Below are 24,162 nucleotides of genomic sequence, written 5' to 3'. Positions count from 1 at the left end.
TTGTCATCTATAATTTATACAATTAACCTCCCTGTGGTTTGATCCTGGTCTTGCCGGGTTATTTATTACTTTGACACTCCTACACTTGGAAGAAGACATCAATCTTTTGGTCGTGTCAATAAAAAAATACATAGGGAAGAACACCATACCAATAAATTTCAAATCAATTTAATAAGTTCTTCACCATATCTCCAAGAATTATGCTTCTCCTCTTCCCAAAACCCAAACTTTCCCTTCATTTTGAACACTTTTCCTTTCTACCTTTTTTTTTTCTAATCCATTTTTCTTCTTTGTTTCTTTATTGGATAAGTCCCTGTAATAAAAATCGCCCTCACACTCTTTTTAACCCATGATTTTGGAAGAATAAGCGCTCTCTTTAAGAGAGAGTTAAAAAAAAATACCTAGCTCTCCCTTCTTTAAAAAGTTCCTAGCTAGAATAGTAAAGGAAAGAAGGATTTTGCCTAAAATTATGATAATGTCATTAATGAGTCTATATGCTATTTTGTTTTTGTATTATTTTAACTATCGTCGCTCTCACAAGGCCTTCTTAAATTTTGATTATTCTGGAATTATAAAATAATATATCATAGGACTTATTATAAAATTTTAACCTTATCCAACAGTCAGATTAAGTGTTATGTTTGATACTGCAAAACTAGACAATAGATAATTTAATGAAAAAAATCTAAATTCTCTTACTATTTTATTTACTTAAATCATCATGATTTTTAAACTAATATATTGAGGGATCCTATTTGAAATCATTGTAAAATTTCCTTAAGGATTTTCACTACTTCCTATCAAAATTGAGTAATTGTATATGAAGCTTATATCGACGATCATAATTTTGTGCATGTTAAAGTAATACATTTTTTTATTTAGAATTTCCTCTCTATTATTATTATTATTTAAATATTTTCATCTCAATTTATAAAATTTTTCCTTTGCATAATTATTTTACCTTGTTGGGAAATTTACACAATTTGTCACTAGGCTAATATTTCGCATATCAATTTAATACTTTATCCCATATGAAATTTAAATCAATTCACTTAGAATTTTCTTCCAAAATCACAATAATTTCCCTCATTTTTTTTTTATCATTTTCCCAAAATCACAATAATTTCCCTCATTTTTTATCATTTTTAATTAAAAATTATCCTATTTAACATCAATTTATTGATTTTTAAGTTGAGGGTTTACAACAATTGTTTTTAACAATTTATAAAGGGTAAGGTTAGTAATTTCATTTTCTTCCTAAATAAAATTTCTTATTTATCCATATAATAAAAAATACAATGCCTTTCAATCAGGGATGTTATAGTATTTTTATTTTTTAAAATAGTGAAATTATTATATTGGGATAAAATCAATATAACTCTATTGTAAGGGTTTTTTTAATCATTTTACATTGTTTTTATTGTTATTGTTAAGTTTAATAATATTCATTGTAATTGATTATATAATATTTGTTATTAAAAAAACATGTTGACATGTATTTACCATGCATTAGCAAGTGGACAGTTTTCGAGGCCTTCGGGTTGCATATGTGGAGTAATCTGATCATCAAATGTGTTTAAAATATCTCAACGCTCCTTTTGCGATGAGGTGATGCAAGTCACAAAACACCACATTTATGGTTTGACATCGACATTTATTTTTTCTTTTCTCCTCCTCAAATTTAGTGTCAACTCTTTTAAAATTTCAAACGAGTCCCTAAAATTAATTTTTCCTTCACATTTGTTTCCTATCTAATAATTTTTATATTTTTTTTCACTTTTGAATGACCTCTAAAATTAAAAATGTTTTATTTACTCCTATCATTTTTTAATCTTTTAAATTTAGTTTTCGTTATTTTGATTGCTATTTGTTTTTATTTGAGATCATTTTTTAGATTTTTTTTTTACCTTCTTCATTTTGGGGTTTTTTCTGTTAAATTTGATCATCATTTTTTATTGTTATTTTCTTCTTTGACAAGTTTTTTAGATTTATACTAGTTATTTGACATGCACTTTGCAATGAGTCTAAATTTTTTTTTTGACAAAAAAACAATTATGCAAGATTTATAAATGTATTTTTTTAAAAGATTCTAATTATAAATAAAAACATCTATGTATGCATTTAATTAAATACATCAAGAACCATCTATGCCAATAAATATATAAAAAAAAGTGTTAACGCGTCTATTCAACTCACCTCGCTGCATGTTGAATAATATTTTTTAACGCAAAAAAATTAATATGTAGATATTTTTAACGTGTTTTTTGACATTGAGTAAAAAAATAACCATCAATAAAAAAGTTGATGATTACATATAATAAAATATAGTAAATATCATATGTATTGATAAAAATATGTAAGATTTCAAGCTAATTTTTAATATAGTAGAATAATAGAACAATGTTATAATTGTTATAGTGAAACTCCATTTCCTTAATCTTTGTATAATAATTTTACAAAAAAAGTGTAAAATAATAATAATTTTTTATTTATAAAAGAATAAAGATAAAAACAAAAAAAAAAGATATAAGTAGGTCAAGTATGGGGTGATAAACATTCAAATTGTAAAAAATAGAAAATAATATTTTTTTTTCCAAAAAAAGTGTAACAAAAAAAAGGGAAAAACTAAAAAAATATTTCCAAAAAATAAAGATAAAAAGAAACAATAGTGATAAGTATTTATTAATTATTTTTTTTGGTAATTCAAGAAAAAATTGTACATTGATCCTCGAAATATTAATTATAGCTAGAGGGATATCTATATATATCTTTTCAATTAAAATTTTGATAAAAAAATATGATTTACAAACTAATTTAGCATTGTTTCTTTTTAATATTTGTAAAATATTTTTTGATCCAAGTTAAAATGAAAATATTGCCAAGTACAAAGAAAAAAAATAAGAAAAACTTATTCCAAAAAAATATAGATATTACAATTTTGCCATCGCTATGGTTTACAGCAAATGGAAAAATTTACAATTATGCCATTTCTTAAGGAAAACACCATTTTCTTTTATGTGCTAGTTATTTGACTCATACTTTGATACACTTCATATAATTTTTTTGGTATAAATAAATAAATACACAAGCTTCTCAAATATTTTTTTTTTCAAATTCTAATTATAAATTAAAAGGTCGATTCATGCATTTAATTAAATACATCGAGAACCATTTATGCTAATAAATGCAAAAAGTAAAGTGTTAACATGTTTATTTAACTCGCCTCACTGTTGGATGAATAATTTTTTTCTAATGCAAAAAAATTAATGTTTATGTGTTTTTAGTGTATTTTGTGACATCCAATAAAAAATGTAAAATTAATCAAAAAGTCATTGTTTATATATAATAAAATACAGTAAATATCATACACATTAATAAAAAACATGTAAGATTTTAAATTAATTTTTAACATTGTAGAAGACTAGAACAATGTAGCAATTACTACAATAAAACACCATTTTCTTAGTCTTTGTATAATATATTTTTTTTTAAAATAAAGTGTAAGGAAAAAAAAATACAAAATAATTAAAAAAAGAATAAAAAGAATGATATAAATAAGTTAGGTGCAAAGTGATAAATATTTAAAGTGTAAAAAATAAAAATAATATTTTTTATAAAAAATGTAAAGAAAAAAAAGAAAAACCAAAAAAATATTACAAAAAAATGAAGATAAAAAAAGGGCAATAAACATGATAAGTGTAAAATGATAAAAACACCAAATATAAGGAGAAAAGAAATATAAAGAAAACTTATTTTCTTGAAAAAAAGACTTGAAATTACAAGTTTACTATCACTATTGTTTCGTTACAGTAAAAGAAATTTAACAAAATTTACAATTATATCATTTTTATAGGAAAATGTTTTTTAGTATATGCATATTTTTTCATGATTTTATTATTTAAAATTAAATTAGTTAAAAATTAAATATTTTTTAAATTAAATTCAAATACAAGATTTCTTAAATTATAATTTTTAAATATTAAATCAAATTTAGAAGGTTTGTTCGGTTTTAAAGCGTAGTACTGGTCACGAATATAATAAATGTATATTTTTGTGATAAAAATATTTTTAAATATATATAAAAATAATTTTTTTAATTTATTATTATTTTAATGTGGTAATATAAAAATAAATTTTAAAAAATAAAAAATTATTTTAATATATTTTTAAATAAAAAATATTTTGAAAACACCTCCAACTAAAAAAAATAACTATTTAATCAACACGGTGTACGACGGAAGAAACAACTCCAGTTCTTCGCACTTGCTCTTTATGGATGTGCTTTGACCCCAAAATCACCTATCAAGATAAGGCCCCTTTATATTAGGGGTAGATGCGGTATTTTGGTGTTGCCTTCAATTCCAAACGCAATTTATCTCCTGTGCGAGTTCTTTTCTCTCAAATTTGTTATTTACTGTGTATACATTTTAGGAAAAAACGACACGAATTTCACCTAAAAACTCAAAACCCTAATTGTTCTTAGGGTTTCTCAATTTTTTTTTTTTCAATCTCTCCCAAATGGAAACCGAAGAAGAAGAGAATTCAATAAACCCTTCCAGAAGTTCTATTGAACTCGAAAACGAATCTAATTTAACAACCACAATAACAGCTACTACAACAACAACAGACATGGAGTCTGTGGCCGAGTTGAACGAGTCGAACGCGTCTCAACTCGGTATTACTGATACCGATTTACTACAACAACAATCACAGCCGCCACAATCTCAAACACAAACAACTGTTGTCGATATGAGCGATGCTCAGGATTTTGTTGTAGGCGACTCTGGATCGGTTTCTCCTCAACATTTGGTGATCGAGGGACGCGAAGGCGAGGAGGTCGCGGAGGCTACAGAGGGGAGAGGAGAGATTGAGGCACCGCGAGAGGTAGTTGAGAAAGAAGTGGAAAATAGAGATTTGGTTGCTAAAGAGGAGAGGAATGAGGATGTGAGCGCATATGCGAATGCAGGAAACAATGAAACGGAGACCGAAACAGAGGGCGTTGCTGACGTGGCAGCGGAATTAGAGACCGAGACATCGTGTCAGGAAGTAGAGGCAATGGAAGAGGAGGTAGGTGAAGTGAAAGAGGAATTGGCAGAGGCTGAGAATACTGAGAATATGGAGAATGCGGATGTAGTGGAGGAGAAAAAAGAGGGTGCAGACGTGGTGGACAAGGTGGAGATGGATAGTGTGGTGAAGGAAACTAAAACTGTGAGGGTGAAGGAAGAAGAAGAGAGAGTGGAGAATACGGAAATAGATGGTGTGGGGGATGAAATGGAGGCGCTGGAGCAGAGGGAAATAACTGATGTTGTGGAGGAAGGGAAAGTGGAGAAGACAGAAGTTGTTGCTGATGTTGCAAGGGAGACGGAGGATGTGGAGCGGGTTAGAATGACTGAGATTGTGGAGGTAGAGAAGGCGGAGAAGACAGAAGTTAATGAGGAAAAGCAGTCAGCATTGCAGGTTGAAATGACAGACATTGCAGAGGAAATGGGAGAGGATGAGAAAAATGAAATGACAGACATCGCAGAGGAAATTAAGGTGGCAGGGCAATTAGAAACAACTGATGTTGCAGGAGGGACAGAGAAGGCTATTAACGAGGTAGGGGAAGCTATGGAGACAAAAATGATTGACGTGGCAGAGGAAGGTGATAAGGAAGAGGATACAGAAATGGAAATGGCAGAGAAAGGGAATGAAGGAGATGATATGGCAGATGAAGCTGAAGGAGTGGGGGAGGGAGTTGAAGAAGTGGGTGGAAGTGGTGGTGGGAAGAGGAAGCGGGGAAAGGATGCTAAAACTCCCTCTAGAGCAACATCAAAGAAAAAGATGGAGGAGGATGTCTGTTTCATTTGTTTTGATGGAGGTGAACTTGTGCTGTGTGATCGCAGGTAAAAATAATGAACTAAATGTTGAAGCATTGCTCTGTGTTTTGTAATTCTAGTTCTATGCTCATTATTGTGTTAGATTTTTTTTTTTTAATGGTTTTAATATATAATTGCTTGTACAGGGGTTGCTCTAAGGCTTATCATCCTTCTTGTGTTAACCGAGATGAAGCTTTCTTTCGGGCAAAAGGTCGATGGAATTGTGGTAAGTTGTCTGTCTTTTTTAAAACTTTTCCTTGCTGTTACCAGTCATTTTGCTAGGTTTTATTTGATGGAGCTTATTTGGATTTGGTTATTCATTATTTGTTACTGTGTTGTGTTTAATATTTTTATTTCTGCTGATCAGGAGTATTATGATGCTTTTCGCTCTTTTCACTTGTGATTTGCTTTCATAATTTTTTAGATGACTGCAAGAGGTGAAAGTAAATTTTGTCATGGAAAAAGCAAGAATGTGTGTTTACTTAGTGTGGGCAGTGTTTCTTTTTGCAAAAGATAGTCCAAATTTCCTCACAGCACTTGGAAAGAAGAAAGCCACTTGTAGTGTCCAGTTTAAACTTTAAAGGAAACCAAACTACTCAAACCATAGTTATCATAATCATGGCATTTTTTTTTCATCTCTCTTTTAATTGAAATTGCTTTCAAGTATTTAACTTGTTATTTTTTCTTTTATTTGCAAAAAAGTTTGATGTACACAACAGCAAAGTTTGTCACAGAAGATTTGTGTGAAGGGACAGAAGTTCTTGCCCATCACATTATTTAAGTTTTGCAAACTCACCCGGTTGGGTTGTTGTGCATCATTTGACATGTTACAATTTCTTGAATGTTTAGGGCACGTGAATTGTTGAAAAACCAAACTAATTGCTGGTATTTGCAATGTTTGGGTTTGATTAGGATGGCAAAGTGTGGTGAGTGGAAAGTGAAAACAAAAATCAATGATTCAATTACATGGTCAATAAATTATCTGAGATCTCCAGGACAATTGTTAGCACTAACGCTGATGCAATGATTCAATTGCTCTGTACACATGTTTCTGTGAAGGACTATATTATACATGTTCTTCAGCTCTGTCCTTTTGGCCTCTTTATACAATTTTGGGTCAGATTTCAAGTAACCATAGGAGCTAAGAGCAACATATTCTGTTTTTTTTTTACCAGAGAGTATAATCTTTTTAAAATGGTTGAGAGGGAATAAATTGTATCGTGCAAAATGGTTTGCATTCCATCAAATCATTTTATTTATGGAAAATTGTAAGCAAAAAGACGTTAGTTGATTGTTCACTCGTGGCAATCAACATATTTAAGGGCTTGGATATGGTTTTTTTTTAAACTATTATTTGTTCACAGTAGCTTGTTTGTAGAACTAAGGAAAATATTAGAATTCTACTAGCATGAGAAAAAATTGTTAAGGGTCTTGTCATTCATGTAAAGGAAACTTTAAAAGAAGGGAGGAGTTTGAGGTGAGGATTCAAACCAATTTGTTATACTTATAGGGTATGGCAGCAAGAGTATATTGTTTCATTTCGGGCTGCAAGATTCCTGAGTGAATTTTGTCAAGGACCCTTTTCCCTGCAAGTACAAGGATGCCCTTTGTCTGATTTCTGATCCTTGCTTCTTGAACTTGACTAGTGGTAATTGTTGTATTTAGCAGAACAGCCATGTAAAACACAAGATACTTGACTTATTTGCAGCTTCTTGTTCAGTGAGATTATCAATTTGAAGAGATGTTGAATGTAATAAGCGTAGTGTTCTGGGCAGAACACTGGGATTTGATATGTGGAGAACACACTTTTTGAGACTCTTAGTTCATCTGAAAAGTACTTTCTATGGGGAAGAGAATTTGGAGATCTTGTTTTAGTATCTCAAAATTGCATTCTAGATCATTTCAGTTTGAAAGAATGTGAGGTAGTATTAGTGACAATGATGCTTGACTGTTGTATGATGCTTTCATTGCATGGCAGATGTGGTAAGCACATTTAAATGTCTTTTTATTTCTTTTGCATAAAATTTGTTGATGGGTCTTTCACTTATGGCATTACTGGTAATTATTGTCATTTGATATGCAGATGTGAATACTTTTGGGAATCTATGATTTTTCTTTCAAGATCTGTTACCATCTATTCATTTGTTTTCATTGAATTCCTGCATATGAATTTTTGTTAACTTTGGTCATTTGTTCTATCTAATATGAGTTTTGTTTCTTTGGTGATTTAGGTTGGCATCTGTGTAGCAACTGTGTGAAGAATGCCTACTATATGTGCTATACGTGTACCTTTTCCTTGTGCAAGGCATGCATTAAAGATGCTGTCATATTATGTGTAAGAGGTAACAAGGGCTTCTGTGAGACATGCATGAAAACTATCATGTTGATTGAAAGGAATGAGCAAGGAAGCAAGGAAATGGTATGTCCAAACTTATGCTATGTTTTTTCCCCTTTCTTTCTTTCTTTCTAGTTAGCATCTAGCTATTAGCTCTACAATTTTGGTGTCATTTTGTTTCTTTCTTTCTTTGTTTCTTTCTAGTTAGCATCTAGCTATTAGCTCTACAATTTTGGTGTCATTTTGTGTTCATCTTCGACTATTTCCCTTATGCTCTCTTTGAATATCAACAGGCATGTAGATTAGCAAATATGCTGGCCATAGAAAATAAGTGCTGAATACGAAATCTTATCATTTGACAGTTGTACCTATAATGGCTAGTGCTGAATACGAAATCTTATAGTGACTTTTTAAGCACTCTTCTCTCATTTTCTTTTGGAGAGATTTAGGAAAAAGAGGTTTTTTTTTTTTAAAAAAATGTTCTTAATCTCACTCATTCTATTTTGGAGGCGGTTTTTTCCTTTTACATATCTTGCAGATGCATGTTATTATCTAATCATGCTTTTGCTTTATAGGGTACTGTTCCCCATTTTTTAGGGGAGCACCCTGTTCAGCACACACATAATTGTATAGATGTTGCTGCGATCAGTTTTCTCTTCTGCCAATTGAGGAACTAATGCGTCCTTTCCAGCCTTAAATAACTGTAAACAAGCTTCATTTCATCCTGAAGTTGGTGCTTCACCAATGTTTTTACCTTGCCTTACATTTTTAATGAGAGGGGAAAGATCAGTGAGGTACCACTTTTGTATTCAGTTAGAAGGTAGAGTTTTTTTTATTTTTTTATTTTGCCTTATAAAAAGTACAAACAAATCTTTCATTATCTTAGGGTAAAGGAGATTTTGAATTCAATCCTTCCCTCCTTAAAACCCAATTTGGTGTTTTAGATTTTTTTAATAGGAGGGAATTGGGGGTTATAGGAACTCTCACAACTCCAATACAGTGTCTCTTCAAGAATGTATCACTTGGGAATTCCAACAATCTATTATTCCTTAAGCGGATCTAAAAGCAGCTTGTCCGTGGTCCAGAGGTTGGTCTGGACGCCTTTCCTTTAAGAAGGTGCCTTTTTTTCTTTTTTTTTTGTAGCAGAAAGAGGGAATATTTGATGGAAGTACAGGACATCCTCTCGAGTAGCCTGTTATTGTAGGAAAGCCTTATATCTTGAAATTAATCCATCAAATTGCCTTTCTTCCTTAGTAGTTAGCACTTTGCCTTTGAAATTTCATTTGCTGCATTTCTTTCCGTCCCCCTTAACTGCTCCTATCCAAACTTAGTGTTAGTTTCCATCAATTTTTCTTGTTTTCTCTTACTTGGTTGTTGAAGTGTTTTCTTATTTTTTGTTTTATATATTCCTTTTAAGCTTTTCCGTGTGCCCATACCTTTGTATTTTTGCAGGTTCAAGTAGATTTTGATGACAAAAGCAGCTGGGAGTATCTCTTCAAGGATTATTGGAATGATTTAAAAGAGAGGCTCTCTCTAACACCAGAAGAACTTGCTCAGGCTAAAAATCCATGGAAAGGTTCCGATTCACATACTGGAAAGCGGGAATTCGCTGATGAGCTTTATGATGTGCATAATGATGGAGGATCGGGATCAGACAGTTCTGCTGATGCAGAAGTCACCACCTCTAGAAGAAGGAAGCCTAAAAAACGGTTGAGGTCTCGTGCAAAGGAGAAGGATTCACCAGGCTCAGTATCATGGGCTGAAGGGGAATCTGCAGATGAAAGTGTTGAGTGGGCATCAAAGGAACTTTTGGAGTTTGTTATGCACATGAAGAATGGCGATAAATCTGCTTGTTCTCAATTTGATGTACAGGCTTTGCTGCTTGATTACATAAAAAGGAACAAACTTCGTGATCCTCGTCGCAAAAGTCAAATAATTTGTGATTCTAGGCTTGAGAATTTGTTTGGGAAACCACGTGTGGGGCATTTTGAAATGTTAAAGCTTCTTGAATCTCATTTTCTTTTGAAAGATGATTCACAAGCAGATGATCTTCAAGGGAGTGCTGTTGACACTGAATCTAGTCAGTTGGAGGCTGATGGGAACTCTGATGCTCTTACAAAGGCAAGTAAGGATAAGCGGCGAAAATCACGTAAAAAGGGTGAGGGGAGAGGACTGCAATCTAATATTGACGACTATGCAGCCATTAATATGCACAATATCAATTTGATTTATTTGCGACGTAGTCTTCTGGAAGATCTAATTGAAGATACTGAAGCTTTTCATGATAAAGCTGTCGGATCTTTTGTGAGAATAAGAATATCCGGCAATGCTCAAAAGCAAGATTTATATCGGTTGGTTCAAGTTATAGGTGAATTTATACATAACTATCTGCATTCTGCGTGAATTTTGACCTGGGCCTGAAGAAATTGTTAAAGATTTTAAAATCTTTGTATGATGTGTGCACAGGTACAAGCAAAGCTGCGGAGCCTTACAGAGTTGGCAAAAAGATGACAAACTTTATGCTGGAAATATTAAATTTAAACAAGACAGAGCTTGTATCAATTGATATAATCTCAAATCAAGAATTCACAGAGGTGAGTAGTGTTAACACTTTTATTTCAGGTTATTTTTGCCCTTTTCTGTTAATATGGTTTCACTGCAAGGTGAATTTTCAGCAATCCCAGTTCGGAGTGAAAAATTGATGTGTGAATATGGGAGGATTTTTTTCTTTCTACACCTGCCAATGATAATTGAAGTCATAAACATGTTTCTTTAAAGTCATTATAACTGCCAAAGTCATTTTTCATGCTTGATGTTTGTTTTTGTTTCTTAATCTGCAATGTTTGCTTTGAGCAGTTTTTTAATGAAATTTTGTCCTGTTTACGTATCAGCAGTGATGCTTTTTTGTTTATGAATGTCTCCTCATTAAACTAGATCTTATATTTTCTAGGATGAGTGCAAGCGACTGCGCCAGAGCATAAAATGTGGACTTATCAATCGGTTGACTGTGGTAATGTACCTTTCTTTTTACTCATCTTTTTAGGTTACTGGATTCTGTCCTAAAAGGATATTTGTTGCTTGTAGGGCGACATTCAGGAAAAGGCCATTGCAATCCAGGCAGTCAGAGTTCAGGATGTAAGTTTTCTTGATGTGATCTATTGTTGCAATACTTCACTTTTTCACTATTGATCTTCCTTGACAAATGTGGAATATGGTCAATTTCCATCATGAGTAATGTTGAACCAAAATGTAATGTTGACAGCACCAAAAAAAAAAAATGATTGACAACCAAAAAACAGATGGTGCTAAGCTTCAAAGAAATGAATGATTAATTTGTCGACATATTCTGCCTTTATATGATAAATAAAATCCTTTCTAGTTGAAAGAGAGCTGAGTTGACCAAGACTATACAGGTCAAACTTGACAGTAAAGGTAAATAATATCTGGTTAGCAAAAATTCGACAGAACATTTTCTTCTTTTTTTAAAAAAAAAAAAACCCTGTAAGATGTGCATTTTTTTGGCATCATGAAGCATCCTGTTTAAGGCTTGGAGGAATCAACAGTTATAATAAATGAACTTGTATAGCATGTAATTTTCACCTCATTTGGCTTGCATCCCAACTTAGAGTCAACTGGCTGGGAGCAATAGAAGAAGTTTTCTATGGACAGGGGCCTCTCTTATCACAATCTTTTGATATGTTAACTAAGAACAAGTGTGCCAGCCATATCAGTGATTGCCCCCCCCCCCCAAAATAAAATGCTACCTTAAAGCCTTAAAGTACAAAATTACTTGGTATTGAATGTCTCCTAATCTGAGTCTGTTTTCAAGCAAACTAGCAGACCTGGATTCTTTGATGGTATCTGTTTCCTTCTAAAATACGGAATCTCCCTAGGTGCTATATGATTTAAAACTTCTCGAATTCATTTTGTTCCAGATGTCCAGATGGAATGGCATAGAAGAATATATAAATGAACTCAATTAGATGGGTGTTTGTGGTAATGCAAAATATTTTTGCCCACATGACAATCTATAACTTTTGCCTGTATATCCTGTTTTTCCCAAATGAACACTGTTTTTTTTAGAGCAACTTTATTTTTTGAGGAGCATTTGCTCAACCCTTATAGTGGATGTTATTGAGATATTTTTCTGTGAATTTACCTCTGATGTAGACTCAATTGTTTTGCTAAGCGTCTTGAATATGTTTCTTTTACCCCATCATAACCGTGGCTTTGCTTATCAAACACTCTTTTCATTTGTTATGCTGTGGGTATGTGCTAATCATGCAATGAAGTTTGTTTTCTATGGTGGTTAATGATCTTACTTCTGATGCAGTCCTTGGAGTCAGAGATTACACGTCTCAGTCATCTCCGTGATCGAGCTAGTGATATGGGACACAGAAAGGAATATCCTTTGCTTGTGAAATTTTATTGGCAATTTTATCATTTTGACATTTTTCTGTTTTTTGCAGTCATTGACATTTTATGTCCTGTTTTACATTCTGAACACATGATGGAAGTTGTGAGTGTTCTCTGACTTCTGTAGCCTCATTCTGGATGCCACAATAGCTGTTGAGTGGGTAATCTAATTACATTTGTGATCCGGCTCAACAATCCTTAAGTCTTGCAAGCTGGTTGAGATAAAGGTGCTGCATGATATAAACTCTTAAATGCAAACTGAAAATGGGAAGTTTACACAATGTGATAATCTTCTCTATTTTCAGTGTCACGATACTTTACCCACGAGCTGCAATTCATTATACTTTTCTCTTTGGTTGGGTTGTGGGATTAAAATGTTTCTCACTTCAAATAAACAATATGTAAATGGACATCATGCTCAACCCTTTTGGCCTTGCCACTCCCCTTTCTTTCAAGGAAGAATCTGGTGATGATGTAAACAACAATTGCCATCTGCTGGATTTGTCCCTTTTCTCTTTTCAGTGTATTTCTTGAAGAAAGGAGATTGTGTGAGCTCTATTCATATGATAGTGACTAGTAGGTTTGTTAAGAACTTCTATACGTGGTTGTTTTGTTGACAAAACCTGTAACGGTTTTGAATATTGCTCTAGATGCATAACATGTTATCAGTCCCTTTATCAACATCCTTGTGCAAAATATGCATTCATTTGCATGGAGCAAGCAAGCATTTAAGATGTACTTATAATTATATACAAATTGCTATTGATGATCTGATATGAAGTTTAAATGTTGTTTTGTGGTAACTTATCCAGTTAAATAGCCCCTCTCTAAAGCAGGCTGTCCTATTTCAATCTAGGATTTGATATAAGCATCCTCATCCATGGAAAAGAAGAGAAATCTGATCAAGTAGAAGACCAGAACACCTTTCTTTATTCTATTATATCATGATCATTGGATTTTTTCTATAGAAAATGGTTGCATTCCTTTGGATAGTTAAGTAGTCCTTGACTTCTGTTCACGCTTAGAGAATGCGTGGAGAAGTTGCAGCTTCTAAAAACACCTGAAGAGCGGCAGCGTAGATTGGAAGAAATTCCAGAAATACATGCAGACCCAAATATGGATCCAAGTCATGAATCTGATGAAGATGAAGGCGAGACAGAAGATAAGAGACAAGGTCCTTTCTCTTTTTCTTGTGCATTTCAAACCTAATCTTCCAACTTATACTGACTATATTTACATCTTTTATTATTTCTTATTTATGAAATACATTTTGGTGTTGCAGAGAACTCTCTCAGACCTAGAGGTAGTGGCTTTAGCAGGAAAGGGAGGGAGCCAATTTCCCCCCGAAAAGGAGGTTTTACTTCAAATGATACCTGGGGTGGATCAAAAAGTTATTCAACCACTAATCGGGAGCTAAGCAGAAACTTGTCTGATAAAGGTTTCTCAAGCAAAGGGGATGACATTGGTGGTGGTGAGTCTCTGAATGAGAATTTCTGGGGTCAAGGAAGAGAAAAACAAACACAGCAGTCCCAGAGTACTAATTCGACGGTAATATCAGAATCTGTTCCTGGGATTGCCCTAGAGATTTCACCTTCAACTCCATCTACAGTGGTCACACAATCTGCTGCCAAAGTGAATGAAGCGGAAAAAATATGGCACTATCAGGATCCATCTGGAAAAATTCAAGGACCATTTTCGATGGTGCAGCTGCGGAAATGGAGTACTACTGGATATTTTCCTGTTGATTTGAGGATATGGAGGAATACTGGGACGAAAGATGACTCCATACTTTTGACTGAAGCACTGTCTGGAAATTTCCAGAGAGACCCTCCAGCAGTTGATGATAGTTTCCTGAAGACTCAATTGGTTCAGAGTCCACATCTACCATCATCATTTACAGGGAATATAGCCCAAGCTGCTCTGGTTCCAGTTGAAGTCCCCAAGTACACTACGGACAGGTGGGATTCTGGGACAAACCTCCCTTCTCCAACTCCAGGCCAAACAACCCCAAGTTTGACAAAGGGGCAAGTGTTTGAAAGTCAATGGTCACCAACTCCTGCTCAACCAGTGGGTTCTGCCTTAGGAGCCAGTCAATCCTCGGGAGGCAATGTAGAACTGCAAGGTGCTACTGTTATCTCAGGGACTCCGTCAAAAATGTCTCATGGAGTGAGCCCATTGCCTAAGTTAGAACCATGCGTGCTTTCAATTTCTTCAAATGGTCCTCAAATGCATTCTCAATCAACGTTGCCAGGTGAATCACCCAAGGTACAGGTCAATTCCCATATGCATTCAGTACTTGATCCCAATGGAACTTCAGTTAATGCAACTGTTGATATGAGAAGTCTCCAGAACCTGGTTCAGCCAGGGACTAGTGGTAACTCTCTTGTTGGGACACATGGATGGGGGGCAGGTTCAATTCCAAGGCCAGAAATGTATGCCTCACATGCAGTAACTGGGGCTGGATCTCAAGCATGGGGAAGTACCCAATCCCAGAAGCCAGAGGCAAATAATCTAGTTTCGATGCCCTCACAGCCCAGTGCTTATAGTAACTGGGGCAATGCACAAACCTCTGTCCGGAATCCCTCTTCATCCTTGAACACTGGAAATCCAAGTGGGGTTTCCCCTGTGCCAAGTACTGGCAACAATCCTTGGAGAGCTCCTGTTCCAGGACCATCAAACATTCAACCTTCTGTTCCATCCAGCGGACCATGGGGCATGGGTATTACAGACAACCAAGGTGCTACTCCAAGGCAAGGGCCAGAAAACCAAAATACCAGTTGGGGACCAATTCCAGGAAATCAAAACATGGGTTGGGGAGCATCCTTACCCGCAAATTCAAATCAGGGGTGGGCTGTGCCTGGTCAGGTCCCATCAGCTGGAAATGTGAATCCTGGCTGGGGAGCTCCCGTCCAGGGACAAGCACCTGTAAATGCAAATCCTACTTGGGGTGCTCCTGTTCAGGGACCAGCACCTGGAAATGCATTTTCAGGTTGGGGACCATCTGTTCAGGGGCCAGCACCAACAAATGCAAACACTGGTTGGGCACCACCCAGTCAAGGGCCACCACCTCCTCCGAATGCAAATACAAATTGGTCAGTGCCTCCTGGGAATGCAGGTACATGGGGAAGTGATCCAAATCAAAATGGAGATAGAGATAGGTTTTCGAGCCAAAGGGATAGAGGTTCCCATGGTGGAGATTCTGGTTATGGTGGAGGCAAGCCATGGAATCGGCAGTCATCATTTAACAGAAGCAGGGACTCCCCCAGGCCTCCATTTAAAGGGCAGAGAATCTGCAAATACCATGAACATGGGCATTGCAAAAAAGGAGCTTCATGTGATTATATGCATAATTGAGAGCTTTAGGAATTTTGGGGCAGCATAGATTAGTTAATCCCTGTACAGTTATGTTCTTTGATAGAAGTCTGATGTTATAATAATCATCATCCATTGATGCTTTATACTTCTAAAAACCTCTTGCATCAGCTCGTTCATTACCCGTCTTGGATTTTCGTCTGCGTAGATGCCCGGCTATTCACCTTTTTGTCAACGGTTTATTTGAATAGTCGAGGCAGCTGCTTGGGATCAAGTGTCCCGTTCCCATACAAGGCTAGGAGGACACTTATGATTTGATGCGTTTAGGTTGCTGATCGAGTGACAATTTTTGTTCCCTTTTCTTCTTGTGATTGATAAGAGTTATAATTTATGTCAGCCTTTGTTTAAGTTATGGTTGGCGATGAAATGCCTTGAGATAATTACCTGATTTTTTATTTATGCTATCTCTATCTCAGCAACTGATCTGATCATATCAATTTGTTCACGGGATTGGCGCTATCGAATTACGTGGTAAATCACATGACATGGGGAGCAAATCCACGTAAATGGATGTCCTTGGGTGTGGTGGCGTTGGAGGGTATAGCAGGCATTTTGATGAAAAAATACATATTGGGTACATGGTAGTCATTGTCTATTCATTTATTAAGTTTTCCGCAATTTATCCTTCTTCTTTTTTTTTTTTCTAAAGCCGGTTTATTTTTGTATTTTAAAAATATATTAAAAACTGATTTTTTAATTTTTTATTTCATATTAATTTTTTATTTTTTATTTTCAAATCATTGATTTATTTTTTAAAACAATATTTTAAAAAATAATCATTAATATATTTTCAAACACAACCTTCACCGCTTCGATGCACCACCATCATTTCCACACACATTTAGCTAATCTGGGTTCCAAAATAAGGCCTTCTTTCCACGTTCAAATTATTTCCTTCGCCTCTCTTTAGATTGGTAACGACACGAACAAAATCTCAACGAAAATATACAAAGGAGAGAGATAAGTAGACTTGAGCATTCCTCGAACGGGAAGAGCACTTGGTAAGAAAGGGAAACCCATAAAAGCATACAAGCGAAGGAAACATTCTCAACAAGCAAGCGAGCAACACTTGAATAAATAAATAAAGCGCTGATGCAAATTCCTCTTTTCTTCCTTTTTCAAGTATTTTTTTTTACTTTAAAAAAGTATTTCTAAAATCTTTTTAATTTTTTATTAAATTAATATTTAATTTGAAATCTTTTATATGCTAATATTAAAAATATATTTTTTTAAAACAACGGATACTACTTTATCCAGTGTAATTACCCCAAATCCCCGCCTCCCTCCTCCCCCTCCCCCTCCGTCCCTCTCTCGAATCTTTCATCCAACTCTCCTTATATCCAAACAAACAAAAATGAACAAACTCTAATTCTTCGCCTTTTTTGACTTTTTTTTTGTCAACAGATTTGAAAAGAAAATTAATGGCTCTTTGTAATCGAGTGGTTAAATCAGGCGTCCATTCTGCGATTCTCTTTCCAAAATCTCGAGCGATTAAAACGTCATCTTCTTCGTCGAACAGATTTGATTACCGCCAGATTTCGCAGCTCGTTAAACCTAGCAATAAACGCGCATTTCTCGTTGATACGTTAGCACTGGTAAAAATATTACTTCAATTTTAGAAGTTTCGAAGTTTAATACGTGGAAAAATAATAACTGATTTTTTGTTGTCTTGAAGGTGAGAGGATTGGAAGCTCAAGGCGTGCCGTCGAAGCAAGCGGAGGCGATAACGGCTGCGATTACTGAAGTGTTGAATGATAGTTTGGAGAATGTGGCTCATTGTTTTGTTTCCAAGGCTGGAATGCAAAAGGTAGTAATTCTTTTCGAGTTTGACTTTTCCTGCGGGCCAAGTGTTTGATATTCTTACTTCTTTTTACTGTGAATTATGATGCGTATTTTAATTTTTGGAATTTTTGTAGAGTGAAATGATTCAGGAATCGAACCTGTCCAAATTTAAATCTGAAGTACACAGTTCTCAGGTACTGTGAATTTCTTCGATTTCTATTGGATATAATGTCCATTTATGTGTTTATTTCCAGGGTTTTCTATCGGTGTATTATTAGGTTTAGGATAATCCTAGTGTTTCAGTTCTTGCATTTATCAAATGTTGGGAGTTTGCGTTCAGGATTATTGTTCAAACAATAGCTTATTGTTTGTTTTCTCCTTTTATGTGTGTAATGTAATATTCTTTAATAGATTCATGGATGTAATTATGTGATCTTGAATAATACCTAATGTAAAGTAGCATGTCGATGTTTACCTTTGACGGTTGGTCAAAGAGATTTCAACAATATTCAGGACATGTAGGATATTACATGTATATTCGGACGTAGTTGTAGGAGCACTTTCTATGAGTTGAGGTTGGAAGAACACACTTTTATCTGAAAAAAATGGTTGTTCTTACAACCAATTTTGATTTTGTTGGAAATAGAATTGATTGTTTAGATCTTTGAGTGATTACTATGGAAGAACTTTTGGAGCCTTTCTGAAGTCTCTAGGATAGTCACTCTATGAGGGAGGAGAGTGTGAGACGTGGCATGTTATAGAGTAAGCAAGTGTTCAAGTGCTATTTTATATGAGCTACTCCATAAGTAGTATCAAATGTTTCAACAAGAGTGTTGATAGCTTATACTGTCAGCTATGCCTCAACATAACAATTTGTTTGTCAAGTTGAATTTTTTTCTCACTCTTAAAGCATTCTACATGATAGCTTTAAGAATTTCTAGTTTTAGTGCTTCATGAGCCTTTTTGTGGTTTGGGATTTCTTTTGCAGAGAGTACAAGTGATGGACTTTTATGTATGTATTCTTGCATCAGTTTTATATAAACTTTGTGCTTCTCAAAGTAATTAGGAGCATAAAATACAATTATTATAGATCACTTAGTAAATCCTTGACACAGGATTTATTAGATGATCTTAGTGCAATTATCCCTGGTGTTTGTTGTGTTGATTATTTATGAAGAATTTTGCATAATGCAGGAGCATCATTTTTCTATGTTGCAACGTGAGATTGAAAAATTACTAGGTGACATTGAGAAAATGCGCAGTGAACTGAGGTCTGTGTTAACAGTTTTCTGCCAGATGCATGATTTTTTTTTTTAAGCTGATGCTCACTGTTTAATATTTTTCTCTCTACAGGCATGAAATCGACAAGGTCACTGCTGGACAGCGTTTGGATTTGAATCTCGAAAGAGGGTAAGGAAAATCGACTTTGTTACTAATCTACCCAACCAGCAATTGAGTCTAAATATGCAGTCCGTGGATTAGTAATGAGAATCCCCAAAGCAAAAAAGTTTCTTACTTGATTCTTTCCTCCATTTTGAACCGCAAGAACCCCAATATGGAGGTTATTTGGTTAGGCTATTTGAATAGGGTCCTTGCTGCTTTGATTGGTAAGACTTTAGTTACATACATGCAACAGATGAGAGAGTAAGATGGAAAACAGATGACCAAATTTTAATATCTTGTTTTTTATCATACAAAATGAAATTAAAAGAACTGTTATAAAACATTATTTAAAACCTGCTAATCCAAGGGTTTTTTTTGCTCTGACATGGATATCCATGTCAGTTCTCATTCCTACTTGTTATCCCTGGATTTGTCACTCTCTAGCTTTACAACTGCTTCATATTGTATGCTTTAACTATGTGCAGGCGCATCCGTGACGAGCTAGCTAATCAAAATACAGAAACCACCAATCTCACAAACAAGCTTGACCGGGTGAGCATATTGATTTCAAGTGAAAATAATTTTTGCTTTCTAGCCTTTTGTAATGGCATAGAAACCTGATTCAATTTGAAATATTTGATTTTGTCTACAGGAAATTCATGCATTAAGAGCCCATTTAGAAGCAGCCAAATATGATGTGATTAAATACTGCATAGGTACCCTCGTATCCAGATGTGCAGTTGGAATTGCAACAGTACGTATCTTGTTGTAGTGCTTTGGCAATTCATTGCAAAACTCTTGCAAGATTATAAATTTCCTTTTTTTCATGGAAATTGTCAGCACAACAAAATCAAACAGTATATGAGCATTGTTTGATAGTCATAGTTAGAACAGTTATCGGTTTTCCCATGGGCATCCGCAAGCTTTCATTTCGTGCTACCCTTAGTTTTAATGCCATATAAAATCCGGAAAAAAGATGGCAATTATTGATTGTACTTTAGGAACTCACAGTTGTTTTTTCACATATAAATGGGTTGTGATGCACTCAATTTTATAAAATGGTGTTATTCGTTTGGCGGAAGCACATGGGTGCTGTATAGTTTTCTAGACGTCGGATCATCTGCTTTTATGGGTTGTCTAACATGAAATATCGAAGGATTTTTTATCACAACTTCTTTTGTTAGCCAAAAAGAGGTATTCTCAAGTTAATCTTCACATTAATCGATTTTAAAGGTGCGCTACTTATATCGACCTGTTACATTCAATAAATTCATAACTCAAGTGATCCAAATTTGTAACTAATTGAAAATTCCTTCTTTTTTTTTTCTCATAAGGTGCTAGGTGGCTCTGTTGCTTCAGAGTTAATATATCTATGGGCAAAATAGTATTTGCCTGAACTATATTCCAGTGTTCGTTTGCATGTTCATGTGTGGATCCATCTTTCCTGATCCTTTAGCAGTTTAGCGACAAACGACTTCATGCCAAGATTGGTTTTAGCTGCGATCGTGTATTTGATTAAGTGGGTTTTGATTACTATGGTGTGCCATGTGATTGAAACCACTTTCTGGTATGTTGGTAAAGTTTATCTATATATCTCAAATATCTTGTGTTCTAAACGCAGCATAGTATTACTGGACGGTCACATCAGTCTCTTACTAGATCGACCTTATCTCTTCACCTTCTCCGGACAAAACACCTTTTGCATTCATAATAGCGCAATCACATAATTTCATAATGCGTATTTGATTTTTCTGGCTCTTGGCTAATGGATAAATATTGTTTCCGACTGATCTCAATTTTTAATATATGAATGATTGTTGTTCTACCCTCTTTGTCATCTAATGACACTGGTATGCAGCAATGTGTAGTATAACTATATAAGGCGTGGCCTTTTTACTATTCACTTGAACATTGTTCACCATTTCAGCTGTTATTGTGGTTCGTTTTAATTTTTTTTTTTTTTGTATAACTGAGTTTTTTTAAATTCAAATTAGAGTCCAATTATTTTTTTTAGGTGAGGGTTGAATTGAAAGAAAAACAAACAGTATGTAGCAGCTCAATAACAAAAAAAGCTTCCTTTTTAGGACAAGCGATGATCTAAACTCTTTTATCCTTCGAAGAGATAGATAGCTCCCTTTATTTCCAACTCAATCTAAAAAAACTATAACTGAAGTGAAAAATCAAATAAAGTAGTTGATAGGTCTATAATTGGTTTAGAAAGTTTATTTGTGTCTCTTATTTTTTAAGCTATTTGTTTAATTGGTCCTTATAATTACTAAACAATAAATTTTAGTATCAAACTTTATTTTTTCAGTCTTTTTCTTGGTGGTGGAGAGAGGAGAATGCTAGATTCCAGCTTAAAGAGAGAAAATTAGCATTAGAGAAGAGAGAAAATTGGCATTGGAGAAGAATTAGACCATTAAAACGATTGATTTTTGTGTTAAATGATTTCATATGATGAGAGAGATTATGATTATGTGTTTTTTTACCTTGAAAACACTTACAAAAAATATCTAAGCTTCGGAAATTTTTTACTTTCTAGTTGATTTCAAGTTTTGGATTGATTTTTTGTATCTTTTGAAACTATAGTTTAGTTTAACAAGGTTTCGAGTGTTTCCTAGTTTTTTTTACGTCAAAATGGATTGAAAACGAGTTTTTGAATTAAAAAAACAAATAACCTTATTTTTCTAGCCATACCAGCAACTGGATTCTAGGATTTTTAGATAACATATTATTTTTTAAAAAAAAAATTAGGGTGGATGATGCGTTGTCGGCCTCATTAAACTTAAAAATAAATAAAGACCCTTACACAAGCCTTTTCTTGATTAGGTCAAATGTTGGGCCTTGCTTATTAAGCCCAGCAGTGCCTGGCCTCATTTCTTTTTTATATTAATGGTTTTTTATATTTTTTTAAAATAATTTTTATAGGTTTTAAATTTTAATTAATATCCTTTCTTATGTGATTTTTTTTATATATCTTTTTTTTAATAACATTATTTTTTTAATTATATTGGGTGTGTTTAGTTTTTTTAAAAGTTAGTATGATTTATCTATAATTGTTTTGTATATTTTATATAGATTAAATTGTTTTTGATGTTTTTTATATGTGCAACCTTACATAGTATTTTTTTTTACTTTTATTTTGTTCCATAAATTTTATATATATATCAATTTTTATTACAAATTAATTTTCATAAACAAATTCATTAGACACAACCTGGTTAATGACCCGTATTATAGCATTAAATATCTTTCCCATTAGACACAACCTGGTTAATGACCCGTATTATAGCATTAAATATCTATCCCTACATTGATATCGTAATTTTTTCAATTATGTTTTTATTTATTGTTGATTACCTTTTTTTATTTATTTATATAAATGATTAGTGATTTATTTAATTTGATATGTGCATAAGTTTTTTAATTTATATTTATGATTTTTTAGATAAAAAACTGCATCGAAAAATTTAACATGGTCAAGTTTATTTGATCATGTGTTGGTGTTTTAATTTGATACTTATTCTAATGATTTTTTTTCCTTAGCTGTTTTATAAAAGTTTTGTTTTTTTGATTTCACCATTCAATCTAAGTTGAGAGTGTATTATTTTTTTTCCTGTTTTTATGTTTTCTAGTTTCTTCTTGTTGCTCTTTTTTTTCCAATATAATTCAAATATAATTAATTTATCTAGTTGGTTACAACTAAAATTCACTTTTAATGCTGAAATATTTAACTATAAAGATAATACGGACTCGCAACATAATGTGAATACCAATAACCAGTAATTAGCCTATCACAAGTGTTAAAATGTATTTAGTATTGTGGTAATTTTTATGGTTATGATTTGAAAAAAATTATTTTATAAAAAGCACTCTTGGTTGAGGTTGATTTAATATTTATATATATGTTTAGTTAAAACTATAGTTGAAATTGAGGTTGAACAAAAAGTAGTTTAATGTGTTTAGTTAATAATACTTTTCAAATTGATATTATAAAATAACTAAAAAAGATATATATTGATATTGATTGTTTTTAATTTAAATATTATAAATTTAACTACTGTTATTACATTATAAAATAAATAATACTTTATATAAATTTATCCGACAAGGGCTATAGTTTCCATGATTTTTAGAGTGTTTAACAAAATTAAACAAAATATCATCAGAAATAAAATTAGGATTACGATAATTTGGTTTTTTGAATAAAATTAAATACTAGTTTTTAAATAAAATACAATTAAAAATTAAAAAATTTATTTTTTTACTAGGTTAGGTTAGATCTGGTCCAATATATTTAAGTTTAGATTGGAGTCAGTGAATTCAGCTAAACTATACAAAGCAAACTAATTAACTCTATATATACGGCAATGAGGAGTAAGCGGTGTGGAACTTAAGCAATGAAAAACAACAATTTTTCGCTTTAGCAAAATTGATAGTATGACCTTAATTTTTAGTGGGACTCATCTCTAAATTGAAATTCAAATTTTTAACTAAATGGTTATAAATTGTAACTTGAACAAAATACATTCTAATTATAGTACCAAACAAATTCTTATAAGTGTGACCTTTACAAGTGATGGGCATGTCTGTGCAAGATTTTTTTTATTGGGTTTTCATGGTATATCTATTTGAACCTTAAAGCAATGCAGAATTGAGAGTAGGGCTTATGGGCTTGTGGAATTTTGATAGTGATGATGGTGGATTAGTCGAAGCGAAAAAAAGTAATTAGATTATATTAAAAGGAATTTAGTGTGAGAATTAAAAAAAAAAAAACAAGAAGGAAAAGGACAAGCGGATTATACCCAGAAAAAAAGTAATTAGATTATGTTTTCTTTTTAAAAAAAAAACCGAAAGAGGTTGAGAAAATACTGTGTACATAGACACGTATTTTTTTTCACTAGATAGAGTAATTATTTTTTTGACCTTCCAACAGAAAACAAATTGTTGACTCCGGTAAATTGGTAGTTTTAAAAGGATTTAACAGTTCTTATTTAATTATTTGAGATAATTTATTCA

At 33.3% G+C, this 24,162-nt stretch overlaps 2 protein-coding genes across 2 annotated transcripts; both read left to right on the top strand.

The window, feature by feature from the left end:
• The first annotated feature begins 4,366 nt into the window (after positions 1-4,366).
• On the top strand, positions 4,367-16,356 carry LOC105134475 (zinc finger CCCH domain-containing protein 19-like). Its single transcript, XM_011038893.1, has 10 exons — positions 4,367-5,882; positions 6,002-6,081; positions 8,087-8,274; positions 9,643-10,558; positions 10,657-10,784; positions 11,141-11,200; positions 11,275-11,325; positions 12,524-12,594; positions 13,626-13,780; positions 13,889-16,356. Exons 1-10 carry the CDS (start codon positions 4,519-4,521, stop codon positions 15,958-15,960), a joined length of 5,085 nt encoding a protein of 1,694 aa, XP_011037195.1. The 5' UTR covers positions 4,367-4,518; the 3' UTR covers positions 15,961-16,356.
• A 911-nt stretch (positions 16,357-17,267) lies between these two features.
• Positions 17,268-20,143, top strand: LOC105134474 (protein FMP32, mitochondrial-like). Its single transcript, XM_011038892.1, has 7 exons — positions 17,268-17,573; positions 17,654-17,785; positions 17,895-17,954; positions 18,955-19,031; positions 19,114-19,170; positions 19,629-19,695; positions 19,796-20,143. Exons 1-7 carry the CDS (start codon positions 17,400-17,402, stop codon positions 19,913-19,915), a joined length of 687 nt encoding a protein of 228 aa, XP_011037194.1. The 5' UTR covers positions 17,268-17,399; the 3' UTR covers positions 19,916-20,143.
• Positions 20,144-24,162: the final 4,019 nt, after the last annotated feature.

Source organism: Populus euphratica, unplaced genomic scaffold (assembly GCF_000495115.2).
Source record: "Populus euphratica unplaced genomic scaffold, PopEup_1.0 scaffold104.1, whole genome shotgun sequence".
Classification (NCBI taxonomy): domain Eukaryota; kingdom Viridiplantae; phylum Streptophyta; class Magnoliopsida; order Malpighiales; family Salicaceae; genus Populus; species Populus euphratica.
This window is presented reverse-complemented; position numbering and strand designations above follow the sequence as displayed.